The sequence below is a fragment of the Anopheles merus genome, chromosome 2L (genome assembly GCF_017562075.2).
Source record: "Anopheles merus strain MAF chromosome 2L, AmerM5.1, whole genome shotgun sequence".
Taxonomy (NCBI): domain Eukaryota; kingdom Metazoa; phylum Arthropoda; class Insecta; order Diptera; family Culicidae; genus Anopheles; species Anopheles merus.
The window spans coordinates 28,878,803-28,892,766 of record NC_054083.1 but is presented as its reverse complement, the minus strand read 5'-3'; the positions used below and the strand labels follow the sequence as shown (position 1 = coordinate 28,892,766).

The 13,964-nt window shown below is 42.0% G+C and overlaps 1 protein-coding gene across 28 annotated transcripts in view; it reads left to right on the top strand.

Annotated features, from left to right (window-relative positions):
- LOC121594671 (transient receptor potential cation channel trpm) overlaps window positions 1-13,964 on the top strand; it is a 64,703-nt gene that overhangs the window by 16,883 nt on the left and 33,856 nt on the right. For 9 of the 28 annotated variants that reach the window (XM_041918200.1, XM_041918208.1, XM_041918197.1 and 6 more), the window contains 2 exons: window positions 43-398; window positions 5,437-5,505. The exons of 1 other annotated variant lie outside the window; for it this stretch is intronic. In XM_041918200.1, coding sequence (XP_041774134.1) covers window positions 363-398; window positions 5,437-5,505 — 105 coding nt within the window. In that variant the 5' untranslated portion in view covers window positions 43-362. Of the gene's footprint in view, window positions 1-42; window positions 1,103-5,436; window positions 5,506-7,372; window positions 7,725-7,864; window positions 8,339-8,416; window positions 8,601-8,655; window positions 12,161-13,964 lie in introns of those variants that run through there. 18 more of the 28 variants (XM_041918195.1, XM_041918192.1, XM_041918196.1 and 15 more) reach the window with 12 other exon arrangements.

Sequence of the window (13,964 nt, the reverse complement as noted above, 5' to 3'; positions counted from 1 at the left end):
TTAAGTTTACGTTTATTTTATTTTTTTCCTCAACACACTTAGAGTACGATCATTGTGTTAGTGTAAACATGTAATCGATCTACGGCTTTAATAGCTCATTTAACGCACGAATCAGATTGAAGCAAGCGAGAGAGTGTGTGTGTTTTTTTGGTCTTTGTGATAAAATCACCCGTGTAACAAAGCGCTCACATGGAACAGTTCTATTTCCGGGCACGTGCAAAAGTGCATTAGCTAGTGCGGTGCATCGTCTCAAGTGGTTCGCGCGTGTGTTTTTGTGCGTGTGTGTATGTGTATGTGCGTGTGTGTGCCAGCGTCGTGTACTCGTTGTGGATGAGCGGTGGAATTGCGCTCGATCAAACAGGATGCCGGCAAGGTCCGAGCATCGGCAGGGTAGAAATGTGCGCCATTTACCTTATCCTACTCATATCCTTGCGATGACGCACGACAATCATCTGTAAATATCGTCACATCGTAACTACCGCACCACCTGCATTCAATCATCCATCCTGGTGGTAGCTGCCTGGTGGACGGGGTGGGGTACCATTTTGCTTGCTGTCTAGCTTAGAACTAAAACCCTCCTCCTTCCCGGAAAGGTTTCGGTGCTTAGTCTGTCTGTCTTGCCTTCGACTTTTCACCGGTTTGGCCTATAACACAATCGTATCCAGCGCTCATTACGGTGCTATCGCAGCAAATTAAACAATAAAAAAAAATCAACAAGCACTCTCACACAACCATTTTAACAAAGTATCATATCATAAAGCGCGGACTTAGCGACGTACTTGCATGCAGTGAGGCTCGGTTTCTTTACAATCCGTTGTAAGGCAACGATCCACCGGTGGAGAAAATCCCTACCGCCAACACGAGCAGCACAGGACGCGACCAACGAACGTTTTCGCGCGGAAACGCGGAAAGACGCCCACATTGCATTAACGCGCCCTCTAGCGCCCTCAGTACTATCACCATCATCATCCTGTGAGTGTAACGCGCGCGCGTGACGTGACCATTTTTGCCCATCTAATACTCCGCCATTGGTGACGTACGGCCTTCCCTCCGACTGCAACTGTTTGGGAAAATGCTTAAACATAAGAGGAATGCAAAACCGGTACGTTGAAATCCCTCTCTTGCTTGCTCACTCCCGGTGCTGCTCCCCCCCGGTGCTGTTGTAGTGCTAACGTTGTAGTGTGTAGTGCGTTGTCTCGCTGTGTAGCCCTATCGCCCGCTTCCTCTATTACTTCGCCACAATACACCCCCTCTTCTCGCACGGTTTCGTTTATAATTCCCACCAAACACCAAGTCACTTCAACAAATCCCCATCCGCACACATATGCAGCCGAGAAAGGGAAATGAAAAGTATGGTTTCAACGGGCAAACCAACATCCGCAGTTTTTAAGCACAACTCTTCAGTGAGTTGCTCTGCACCCGCTAATATATGGTTCTACTGGTGTTGATGCATTGCGGTAATGATTTCCTCTCGAATACTCACTTTTTTATTTTTTTTTCATAGCACAAGTGCACTCGTTTCTGCATTCTATGCCAGCTATGAAAAGGGTTTAATTTTCCATACACTTGCCTCATAAAACGCTGTGTGTTTCTCCCTCCGTGTTAGGCGTATAAAATAATTCGCAGAAAATTTACCTTTCACTACTCACAATCAAGTAATCACTCTAGAGTAATATGAAGTAATGGGACCGAGGCGCAATAAAATGAAGTCCATTTCAGCTCATCAGTGCAGTGCACCACCAGGCGTCTCCATGTGGGTCTGACATTGAACCCGCACAGCTCAAACTCCCTGTTCAATTTGGCACGGTGGAGCAGCAGTGTTTATTTTGCTTTCCTAGCACGTGTGTGAATGTGATATTGTGGCAATGTTTATTCGTTCGTTGAGATTCTGAATAGATGTGATGCAATTTATTTCATACCATGACGGGTTGTGTTTATGCGTACAAATATTTTTCCATTTCATTTATGGTAAACAACCATTCAACTAGTTGGGTGTTTATAATGGATTGGGAATAAATCACTCAACTTGAATATGGCTTTTTTCTTAATGAAACTTTATGTTTCAAATTATGCACAAAATCATTGGAAGATTAGTGATGCGACAAATATTTCTAATTTGCTACATTTATTCATTGCAAAGTAAGCTGATTTTTCATAGTAATAAAACGTCAAATATAACGTTAGTTTTAAAATGAAAACAAAAGTTGAGGTAATAAAATATACTTGAAAACTCAATATTATTCACAACAATACAATAAAATAGAATATCAATTGTAATGTTGATATTCATTTTGTTTCGCACTCTCGAACCGCAACCACCGTATCATTATTGCCATTTTAGGGAGAGCGAAATCAATCGATATATCCCGCACGGAACGACACGGTGGTAGCCCCGTGGGAATGCTAGTTACATTATTCAAGCGTGTTTTCTTTCCCACCTGCCCCACGGGCAGCGGGAAAATATTGCACAAAAACTGTCGGCTTTCCTCTTTGTCTTACGGTTTAATGAATTATTCACGACGCAAGTAACCGTACCGCCACCCGCGGTGGGATAGGTCCGAGAAGCTTAAAGACAAACACAGGCCTATAGCTTTACCCCCACAAAGAGTCCCATCTACAACAGTTCCACTTCGTGATGGTTCTTGGAAAAGTCACTTCGCTTCAAGTGTCGATATGGGCCGAACGGTCACAGAACGATCCTTCCCCGGGACCTGTTGCGCTCGACTGTTTTGCAACAGCCGCCGTTTGAATGGCTTTGTTTTCTCGATCGATTCTGACTTTTGTTTGTGAGCCGATTGTTCCACTTTTGAAAGTGAGATTGATTTTTGCAAATGATTTTTCTTTTTCTTTCGGGTGTTCGAGCAGCTTCGAGGGTGTTCCAAATACATTCAATCAATTTTGTGGTGCGTTGAAGTGAAGCCTCTGTAAATATGGGCAAGCGTTTGTGTGACGAGGATGCCATACCGGTAGCCTTATCGGGCCTGCCGGCAACCTGTTTGACTGATGAATTGATGAATCGCGTTGAGGAATACTGATAGGTCTTCCATTGCCACCTTCTAACAACCGAGCGCGTCCCCACGGAATGGGTAAAGAAAAACCAACAAAATGGTTGTTTCGATTCCACAATGAATGCGTTGCGAAATAGTGGCAAATTATAAACAACCGCAGAGATTGTGTGTTTGAGGACGGTCAAAAATGTGACCAGTTAGTGGACCTGCCAGTGGGGTGGCTTATTGTTGTTGTGCCTTAGTAACCGTCAAACGTGCCACCAGCTCAAAACTGGACCATTGAGTGCGGTTCGCTGCCTCGCTGTCCCTTTTGCGGTTCACTTTTGCCGAGGCGAGAATGCGGAAAATCGTTTGTAATCCTTCTGGTCATGTTTTAATTACTACCGTTCACAGCCCCGGGGTTAGAACGTGTAATTAAATGGATTTTTTTCTTCTGCTGCGCTAATTTGATGGGATTTTCCACAATGGTTGGCACGCAGTGTGATGTTTTGCGTTGGGCGCTGATTCATATTCACTGCAATATTATGGTTTGTGGCTGGAGTGATAAGTGGTTTTCGGACCTTGGTTGTGGGAAGAAATCAATCGTTCGAAATTATTATTCCAGCATGAAGGAACAGACAATTACATGCATGAATGATGGAACACTAGAATATGCCACAATAGGAAAAATACGATTAAAGATAAGGAACAAATTCCAACGGGTAGGTACTAAATAACTTTAAAAATTTAATAAGTATTGCACGTGAGATAAAAGCGTTAAGGGCAGTTTATGGCTAATTTAATGTGTATCCAAATGAGTTGTGAGTCTACTTCAGACCCGTTTGGTAGTTTTTGAAGTGACATATGAAACATTTGGCGAAATTTTTTTTGCCTGTTTGGATCAAACATGTTGTTCTGAGAACGCTAACGCTGTTATTTTTTTCATAGCAATGCATTACTCTATGAATGTATCTCAAAATGTTGGTCAAATGTGTTGAAGTAGCTATACTATAAATGCAGTAAATGGGTATAAAAAAAGCTTCAAAAGGAAGATAAACCACGAATTCAGAAGAAATGTTAGCACGTGAAAATCTTGTAAATGTATTCCCCTTAAGATCTAAGATAGAACTGCATTGCTTACTAGTAACCTATGTTCTAGCTACTCCCATATCTCTACCAGTACTGGCACGAAACTGTTTTGCTCTACTTATCAGACCAAAGTCACACAATTTCATTGTCCAATACTTTCCCGAACTAATCACGCACCATCTGAAGGGAAGTTATTTGTCCCAAACTTACCGATTGGATCGCTCCAGTCACATCAATGGACGTGTCAAACTTTGCTCGCTGCAAGCTGTCGGTTGCACGAAAACTTTCCATCAGTGATGATCGAACAAAAGTTCTGTCACACGCTAATAGCAAAACGAGTGTGGACGTCTAGCGGTTTTTGTGGGAGGGTGAGAAAGAATGTAGCCAGCTCTATAATTGACATCGTTTTCGGGCAGTGAGCTTGGGCGCCGGAAAGTTTTGCAAATGCGGGATCTGTGTGGCAAGCTGACGAGCTGAAGAATGGTTTTCGATTAGCGCCCGGTCCCGTTTGCCACAATTAGCGTCGTTGCAAGCGTGCGTTTGTGGAAAGTTTAGTAGGTAGTGTAACTCTAGCGTTTGCTTCTTTTTATGCCACCATCAAACACTAATGGTCATTCATTAGAGAGGCGAACGGAGAGCTGACGAATGCATTGCACCGTTTGACTAGCTGTTTGAAATCTTTAGTCTTTTGTGTTCACCCTCATTAATTCGCACATTGTGTTCTCTTTGATGCTGCACACATCCGCACAAGCTCCACCCACTGCCTTTTCTTTCAGTGCATTTTCTAACCACTGTTTTCCTCTTTCTCTCTCTTTCTCTTTCTATATTTCCGTTTATGCTGTTTTTCCTTCTATATTTTATAACTAACTTCTTCTGTGCTGTCACGCTATCTTAACAAAAACCCTCGTTTTCCAACCAAATAAACATAAAATGACAATATTACAACCCTTCAAACCTCTCTGAACCTGTATGTCCACATGTTGTTTCAAATCCCGCATAACACCCACCCCACCCGTTTGTTTTCGTAAAATGCTCTGTACGTATTTGATAATGTGTTGTGAGTGTTTCGCTTTTCAAATTCCTATAATTCAATGGTAAACACGCTTCGGAATTTGTTAATAAATAAAAAATGTTTTTAAAATCATGCTGTCAAATGTAAACGAAACAATCTTTGTTAAAACAACAATGTGACTCGCGATGATAAACAAAAAATCTCACGAATAAATTGCTATAATGTTGATGGAAACGATCGGGCACTTCGATATTGCAAATAATGTTAAACAAAACCACATTTAAACAATCGAATCGAAATAAAAACAACATACACACACACGTACACACTACCATACAACCCCACCAGATACAAGGAAAACTAGGATGGGGTTTGCGGAAGATCTGCTTAGGATTGATAAATATCACCGTGCCAAGGGTAAGTCTTGTCGATCTAACTGTCAGATTTAAAAACGTTGCGATTATATGTACTACTTGTGGCTTTAATTTAAAACATGTTTTTTTTTGTAAAATTATAATATACATTTTTATATTCGCACGTTAGATACGTGTTTAATTGTTTATTCTGGTGTAAACTTTTATAATTTAAGGCATTTTCTGCTCTTTAATATTATGTTCAGTATGCTTGCTCATATGAAATAGATAGTTTTGGAGAGCTTTATAAAGTTTGCTACGGTTTGTTTTTATTCTAAAATAGCTGATAAGTGATACTGATGATCCTGACGATACGCTAGAGCTGTGACCACATAGAGTTTCCTTCTGCTTCAATTTGGAGTTAAGAAATAAAAACACCAAATTGATGCTTTTGCTTTATTTATTCCGAGTTAACGTTAGTTACCGGATACCATAAACTCAACGGAATGGTGCATAAATATTGCTCCAATGTTTCACGCCCGCATGACTTGACAATGGTAGCACAATCGCATTACCACCATTTGGTTCCGAATGTTTCCCCACCCTATCACTGTTTCGTCCAACACATTGATTTAACGCGTTGGGCGCTTTGGTCGTGATTCTACACTGTCCACAATTTTATGCTCGTATTAAATTTAAATAACACACGATAAAATGAAGATGACGAACGACATTTTTTCCCACCTCTGATGTCATCTCACGGTCGTGGATGCTGTAAAAGCATCAACATCCGAAGCATTGAGGTGTTATATTGGTATGGGAATGAATTATGCAGACGCAGTGCCTGTTGAGGGTGTTTGGGCCAAATGGGCGTATACCTTTGGCGAAGGAGCGAACATGGGAAAATTCAGTCCCAGCGAGAATGATCAGAAATCTATGTTTTTTTGTTGTTGCTCTACATTTTGCATACCATTGGACCGTGGTCGCGATGACAGCCTCACATTGCAGTGGGCAGGTGGTGCGTGGTAGATTCCCCGACCTAATGATAAAATTCCCCCACGGGGGATGGCTGGCTCGAACTTCTGTGTGTGTCCGAGATTAATAACGAATTTTCGGGTAGCAGTCCCGTGTGGTAAACAAATCCATCGTCAAAGCTCTCGGTGCACCAACGCTTGAGGTTCAGCATGAACCCGTATCCCGGTAAAGAGCATCCGGGAGCCCAGTGCATGGAGCGAAGCAGTATGAATAAATTGTGAACTTCCTCGAAATGTGATTTCCACCACACTGACACACTGGCACTTGTGGCTGTGGGAAGGGAAAGGGTGGCAAGCTTTTTTAGCTTTTTTCGCTCAGTCGGTATAGGTAGCCCGTGTAAGTGGGTCGGATGAGTGTAGTTAGTTTTTTGAGGGGTGGCTGGTAAATTATACCTACAACTTTACGAACCACCAAGTGTGCCCGGTTGGATGTTGTGCTGCAAATAAATGATGGTTGAACTTGTGCTTCAAATTTGCTGCCAACGGATAAATCACTGCCAACGGCAGGGTGGGAGGTATTTGGCTTGGGAAGCGGAATGCAAATGAAATTGGTATGCTGCTCATGCTATGAAGACTTATTTCATCTTCAAGTACACGTTCTTTTTTTGGTTAGAAATATTTTGAAGCTAATTCAAATTTTGTAACATACTTTCATTAAGAATTCTGGGTGCTACATTTTTTTTACTGTTCCTGAATACTGACACAAAAGCATATCCGTGTGAAGGGCTTGCTTGTTTATGAAAGTCACGCTTATATAAAACGTTGTTATTTTTTTTTCTTATAAACAATTGTTTTCAGCACATTTATTCTCGTCGATCGACAGTATGCCACTTTATTCACGCCAATAAATGATGTTAATTGTTTGCGTCACAAACACCATTTAAAAAAACATATCAATACCATGAACATCGCTTTTGTTTTTGTTAGTTCCAATGTGCTGTCAAACCATGTGGTCGTTAGTCCACCAACATTTGGATGCGATTGGCTGTGGTTTTGATTATCGCTTGGTGAAGTATGCCGTTGAGTGCGCATTGGCCGATCATCATTGACAGGGGCCACTCATACTATCACACTGAATTGATCGTAACGATGAAGCAGAGCGCTACAAAGCAGTTTATTTTTGTTCCGTGAACTCAATTGTACCCCGAAGGGCTGTGAGTGTTTCCGATGGTCGGCCGCTGGCGTGTAGTGTGTGGTTAACTGTGGTTAAGTGCGTTTAGGGGGTGGTCGTTTCGGCGTGTCCGAATCGGTATGGGACTGCATCCAATTTGTTACGCGCAGAAGTGTAAAGCAAAATGCCTCAATTTGGTGGCTATTTAGTGAGAAGGGAAAATTCGTATATTGTAGGTGGGCGTGTAATGCTGATTTCAACTTTCCAATATGAAACGAAATGTATTGAATATATTAGAAAAGTGCTCCAAATTTACACAATACGGGAATACGTCTCTCCAATTCATTCGAAACCAAATTTAGGAACGTTTGTTATCAATATTTTTGACTCAACACCACTGTCAACACTAGCTTGCGGCTGCCTTTATTTACAAACGAATTCATTGTCCGATTGCTTCACGACGCCACGTGCATCGTCGTGCGCGTCGTGGTGTTGGTTCAAGTCGAACCAAAGCCAAACGAACACACAGCCAAAGGGTGGCTATTAAAATTTCTAATCAGTAAACATACGACATACAGCGCAAGTAGCAGCTGGTATTGGATGCTTCACAGTATTTGTCACAAACGTGGTGACTTTCTCCTAGCTGTGAGCGTTTCACGCACGTCAGTTGTCGATGGCAAATGTATTGTCTTGCCGCAGTGCTTGGTGTAAATATCTAGTTGTGACTTTAGTTGTTTGTGATGTTGAAACTGGTGCCTATAGTATGATCATCACTGGTTTTATTACTATGTCGAAGCTGCAATAGTTAAGTTTCGGCTGTTTGTTGTTGCTGCATGGTAAACAGAGAGCTAAAATCAAACATAGTGTCTGTATGAGTGAATGTGATTTTTGAATTCAATGTCAATATCCTTTAACTACTTTGAAAATGTATTGAAAATGGTTCAATAGCCATACATGAAAATGTCAGAGTGCTTTAATAATATGTTTGAATATAGACCTTTGCTAGGTTTCAAGGTAATTTCATATAAATGCTATTAAATGGTAACTTATTTTAAGGAACATTATGCTATACGAAATAGTTTAAATCATAAAAAGCGTGCATTAAAGAGAGAAACTAATGTGTGGTTTAGGATTTTTGATTTTGCCAAGGTTAAGTTGCTGTCAAATGAACCCTAGTATGAAACGGTTTGACACTCCTGACATGAGGTTATTGGTGTGCGTGTGAGTGTGCGAAGCAAGTTACGTTCACCGGCACAATATCGGGAGATAATTTCACACATTTTAGAGTCATGCACACTGTATCTGTGCTGAAGTTTTATCTGTAAAGAGGAGAAAACATTTATCAGCCCAACATCGGTACAAGCGATGTGATAACACATCGTAATGCATGGTTCACAGCAGCTGCATATAGCTGGTCTCTCTGAGTTTAGTTTCCCGTTGCTGCCGTTTGACAGAGACGTATACAACGAGTGCTGCGTGGAAAAAAAGTTTGTTCGTTGGTTGGTGTGGTGGTGTACTGACCGCAGCTCGTTCCAGTGGTTGGTTTATTGTGATGTTGTAATATGTGTTAAGGCTTTTTTTTGAAGGAAAGTGTTCCACTGACCAAGTGGGTGAGTGCAAGTGTACGAGTCCAGCAAATGAAAGAGAAAAATTATATTAGAAGTTTTTACGCTCATGAAACGATGCCATCGCAGCACGAAAAGTAGTAGCAGCAAAAGCTATTGCGTGGCTGCAGTTCGGAGAAATAGCGTTTTCTCCAACCTCGCCACCCAACCAGCGGCAGCACGTGCGCTAGTAATGAAAGTGATGTTATCGTTCGTGCTACACCTTTTTGCCGTACAATGAAACAAAGGGGATAATGCATTTATTCGTCGCAGCAGCTCGCCAGTGCTGCTTTCCGGTTGCCCCATTAGCATCTGGATTATGCGTCCTTTTAACAGGAACAACTGCTGCCGAGTAGATGGAACGCAAAACCAACGCTGCGTATAGTTGGCTGGCAGTGCTGTGCTGGCCGGTTACGAAAAAGAGAACTTCCATCAAAAAGTAATGGCACAACTTGTTTTCCCCCGTTGGCGATGCTTTGGCGACGTGGAAAAAAACTTTTGCACTCTAACTACGGGCTGGAATTACTATCGTGGGGGTGGAATTTTCTTTCACAACTACTGCTTATATTTTACCATCTCACGCCATTTTACTCCAGCATTGCTTGAAGGCATCCGTCAAGTGCAAATTTATGCCCTCCGACTGCGCACTGGATAACTGGAGCACGCATGAAAAAATCACAAAAAAGTGGGTTGCTTGAAGTCGTCTCGTGGACACCGGTTGAAATATGGCAACCGGTTGATAATCTCAGGTAGGGAAGCGCGATAAGCCATAGTAGAGGATGCAGATCGGGAGATGAGGTGGGCTGCTAGTGAAATTATGTTCATTACCGTCTACAAGAGAAGAAACCTTGCGATCAGCAGCAGCAGCATTCAAGTATTTAGAGCTTCAGTGGAGCAAATGAACGCGTTCGTTTAAGCCTTTTCCTAGGGGTATGTTTCAGTAACGTAAGCGCGTAGGTTGGCTCAATGTTACTGAGCTAGTTGTCGTTTCATCGGATCAATGCTGCCCAGGTCCGCTGGAGGAGTAATAAGACAGCCCAATTATAGTATGGTAAATGGGGTTGAATAGACACGTGGTTCGGTTTTCACAGCTTCTGGCGAAGATTTTGTACGATCTCGAGAGGGGTGACGCATGTGGGGCAGTCACCGATGATAAATTATCTCAGCAATCACCGTGCACGTGCTGTCGCAGAAAATGGTTTCTTCCTTGATAAGACTACATTTCGTAAGAAGATATGATGGAGGGAGACCAGCATCCAGTACCGTGGGGGAAGGTCGAACAAAGAATGTAAAGTTTTTGAGGGTAAATTGATGTTACACGTGTGGGTAAATGCAGTTGAGTGACTTTACGATTTGTGATTGCTTCAATTTGGGGTTTTTTTTATTCAATCGAGCAAATTGGATCTAATTTTCATAATTTTGTACTATAAAGTGAACTATGCTACACAAAAAGCAATGTTGCTCATAATTACGATCATTATATGTAGTATTATTAGAGATACACAGGTTTTTCATGGTTTCCTTGGTAATGGAAAGTTGATTTAAGTATATTTCATGAAACACTTTTTAATATAAAACAATTACTCGTTTACTAGTTGACTCATTTGTTTTAGTAAGAATGTTATTCTTTCCGTCTTTTGGTCCTTCATTGGCTTAATCCATTTAAGCTTAGTAGATGTAGCAATTGAGTCGTGTAGGTGTTTGCTGTATGACTCACAGTATCTAGATACGAAGTGAAACTAAAGCATATAATTGGCTTTAAAAGGGCAAGTTGGGCCTGGCACGATCCGTTTAAAGATACACGTTTGAACGTTGTCAGGGTTGTGCAACTCCTGAAATATAGCTTCAAAATATGTGCATCTTGATAACTAAAACGATCCGAATAATTGACCATTGTTTTTAATACTTAAATTAGCCCTTTCATATAAACGTAGTATACAAGCTCCCTTTTTTGTAATCAATTTGACTTCACTGGCCTCTGGACCATTCTCAAATCATTTTTCCGTATCCGAATGACGGTACATGAGACCATCGGTCTAGCTTACGGTACTAACTTGTCACCCGTTGTGTGCCGGTCCATTTAGGTGTTCGTTTTTCTTTTGTTTTTTGCTGGTTTGCGGGTAGGGTGGGATTTATTTCTTTTTCCCTCATTTTCATGCTCTGCTATCATGAATGGTGAGCCGAGCTTCCCGGTTTTGGCTGGCCTAAATTAGGATAAATTTTCCCCTGCACCCAGCACGCTTAATGAAGTCGTAATTACTGCGTAATGTTAAACACATCCGACCGTTACGGGGCGGGCTATCTTTGGCGATAGCAGATCAGAGCCGGTTCCCGAGGTGGCTGTTCGTTTTCGGTCCGTAAATCGGTCGGTCCGTATCTAAATTGGTATCGCGTTCGGTCCCGGTGCCTGGGAATAATGGGAAGGTATCGTTTTGCCGCTGTAGGTTTAGGACGGCAGGCGTAGTTTTTGTGTGTGTGTGTGTTTTGGAAGCAGTCGGGACATTTGCAACAGTGCCGGTGCTGATGCTGACCAGCAGCCCCAAAGTGGCCAGCGGTGTGTGCGTGTGTGTAGTATGTAGAGTGTGCTGTGATTGCTAATGCTCGTACGGTCATCGTTCTTCTGGGAAAGTTGTGCACCGTTCTCTCGTTTTCCCTTCCCCCACCCGTACAGTGTGCGCTTGTACGGCACGCTTGACCGACGAACCGACGAAAATGTTGAAAGAGAAAATGGAAGTAAAATCGAAGAAAAGCTACCTCACCGACGACCCGAAACATGCAGCCCTGCTGCCAGTGTTGCGCGAAAAGCTTCGCACGCTGCAATCCTCGGATCCTGCGGCAACGCCACCACTGTCACCGTCGCCACCGCCACCGTCGCTTTACTTCGAAAGCTCGTCCATCTCGTCGCGTTCGTCGATTGTGGAACCGTTCGATTTGAACGTGGCCTCGCTGTACCAGGTCTTTCACGTGAAGGTAAAGATTTTGCGGTGGTATTTTTGTTGTTGTGCGGGTGGGTTTACTAATGGAAAGGGAGTGAGGGCAGGAAAAGGGAAAAAAATGCTTCAATAAATGACACCGTGCAGACTCCGAACGATGTTGGTGCGACCGGTGGATGTAAGTGAATTTTCGGGAGGGTAGCCCGGCAATGATGATTTCATTCAATATTCACTCTAATTTTCATGAACTGTTTGCATATTTGTATGCGGTTGGTGTGTTGGTAGTAGAAACTGGTCGTGGAAGCAAAGGGATTCCTTTGCTGGTAAAGTGTAGCTCGTTTGCAGGTGTAGCTTGAAATTGAAAAATAAAAGTTTTACCGCAAACAGTTGTGGAAAGGAAGCAAATGAATGTATCTACGGTATGCAAATGTTGCTTTTGTTTTGATTAATTTTAAAGTATAAAAATGTGGATACACTGTGTAGGTGGATTGGGCTACAGGTCATGTGATGAATAAAATTATTCGTTTTCATACTGTGTAGTTTTTAAATTTCCAATTTCTATTTTTTTTTCAATTTTTAAACATTTTGGGCCGGTCTGGTGGTACAGTCGTCAACTAGAACGACTTAACAACATGCTCGTCATGGGTTCAAGCCCCGAATAGACAGTGCCCCCATACGTACGACTGACTATCCTGCTACGGTAACAAAAGCTCAATGAAAGCCAAGCGCACTTCACTAGTGGGTACAGGCAGGCCTTGACCGGCAGCGGTCGTTGTGCCAAAAGAAGAAGAAGAAGAATTATTTTTCATCAACGTTTCACAATAAGTGGAAATAGTATAAAATAGGAGGAAATAGTATCGGGTTGCCTTGGGAGCAAACATCTTAATCCTTCCTGTAGAGTTTGCGTAGCTATTGCAAGTGTCAATGTATAACTCAATTTGATTAAAAAGTCTTTGTTAGAGCTGACAACGTACGTAACAGCTTGGTCGAACCGTTGGATGTCGTGCTAGGATTTTCGCGAGTTATTTTTAACCAGGTTTAGGTACGCCCCCGTATGAAATCCCGATTGGATGGGATGCCATTGTAGTACTATAACCGTTATTGTGAATGTTATTATGCTGCATAGAAAAATGGAAGCAAATAATGTAAACGACCTATAGAAGTGGCCGCTTTTCGTTCGTTTTGAGCTGTCCAAAATGGTGTAGGGTTGGTGGATTTGAATATGTTGTTCAACGGCTTGGCAGATGATGCCAGCGTGTGCCTTTCAACAACAGGCCGGCGTCGACAGTGATTCAATCAATGGTAAATACACTCTGGTGGCAACTTAATTTCGACGATTCGCTTTATTTTGCTAGCGTTTTGTAGGGCGGTTTCTTGCCGCCCGTGTATAATGGAAAGCTATTTCCACTATAACGATGAACGGCTCCGTTCTAGGGGGATTGCCGCGAAATGGCGTTCGTTTTGGTGTAGCTGTGTGCGAGGCGTGCAAAGTCAATTTGGAAAACATAAGCACCTAATATGGTATGACCGTTACTGTTAACATTTCATTAAATGATATACGTTTGTTTTGGCCGGATATGTTTTCGTGTTGCTGTCGATCCTTTAGTATGCGTTTGAAGTCTTTTTTTCTAGTAAAAGTTCAATTAGTTGAGTTAGTAGTATACATTTATTATGCAAAACGTAATTATCTAATGCAAATTGACTACTAGAGTTAGCGCTCTGAAGAATGACTGATTTTATTAATTTTTACTGTTTAGTGTTTCTTCCTGTTTCGTGTACAAATTTAATAGTTTTACATAGTATTTAAAAACAATAATATTTCAAAATATGTATAATTAAGT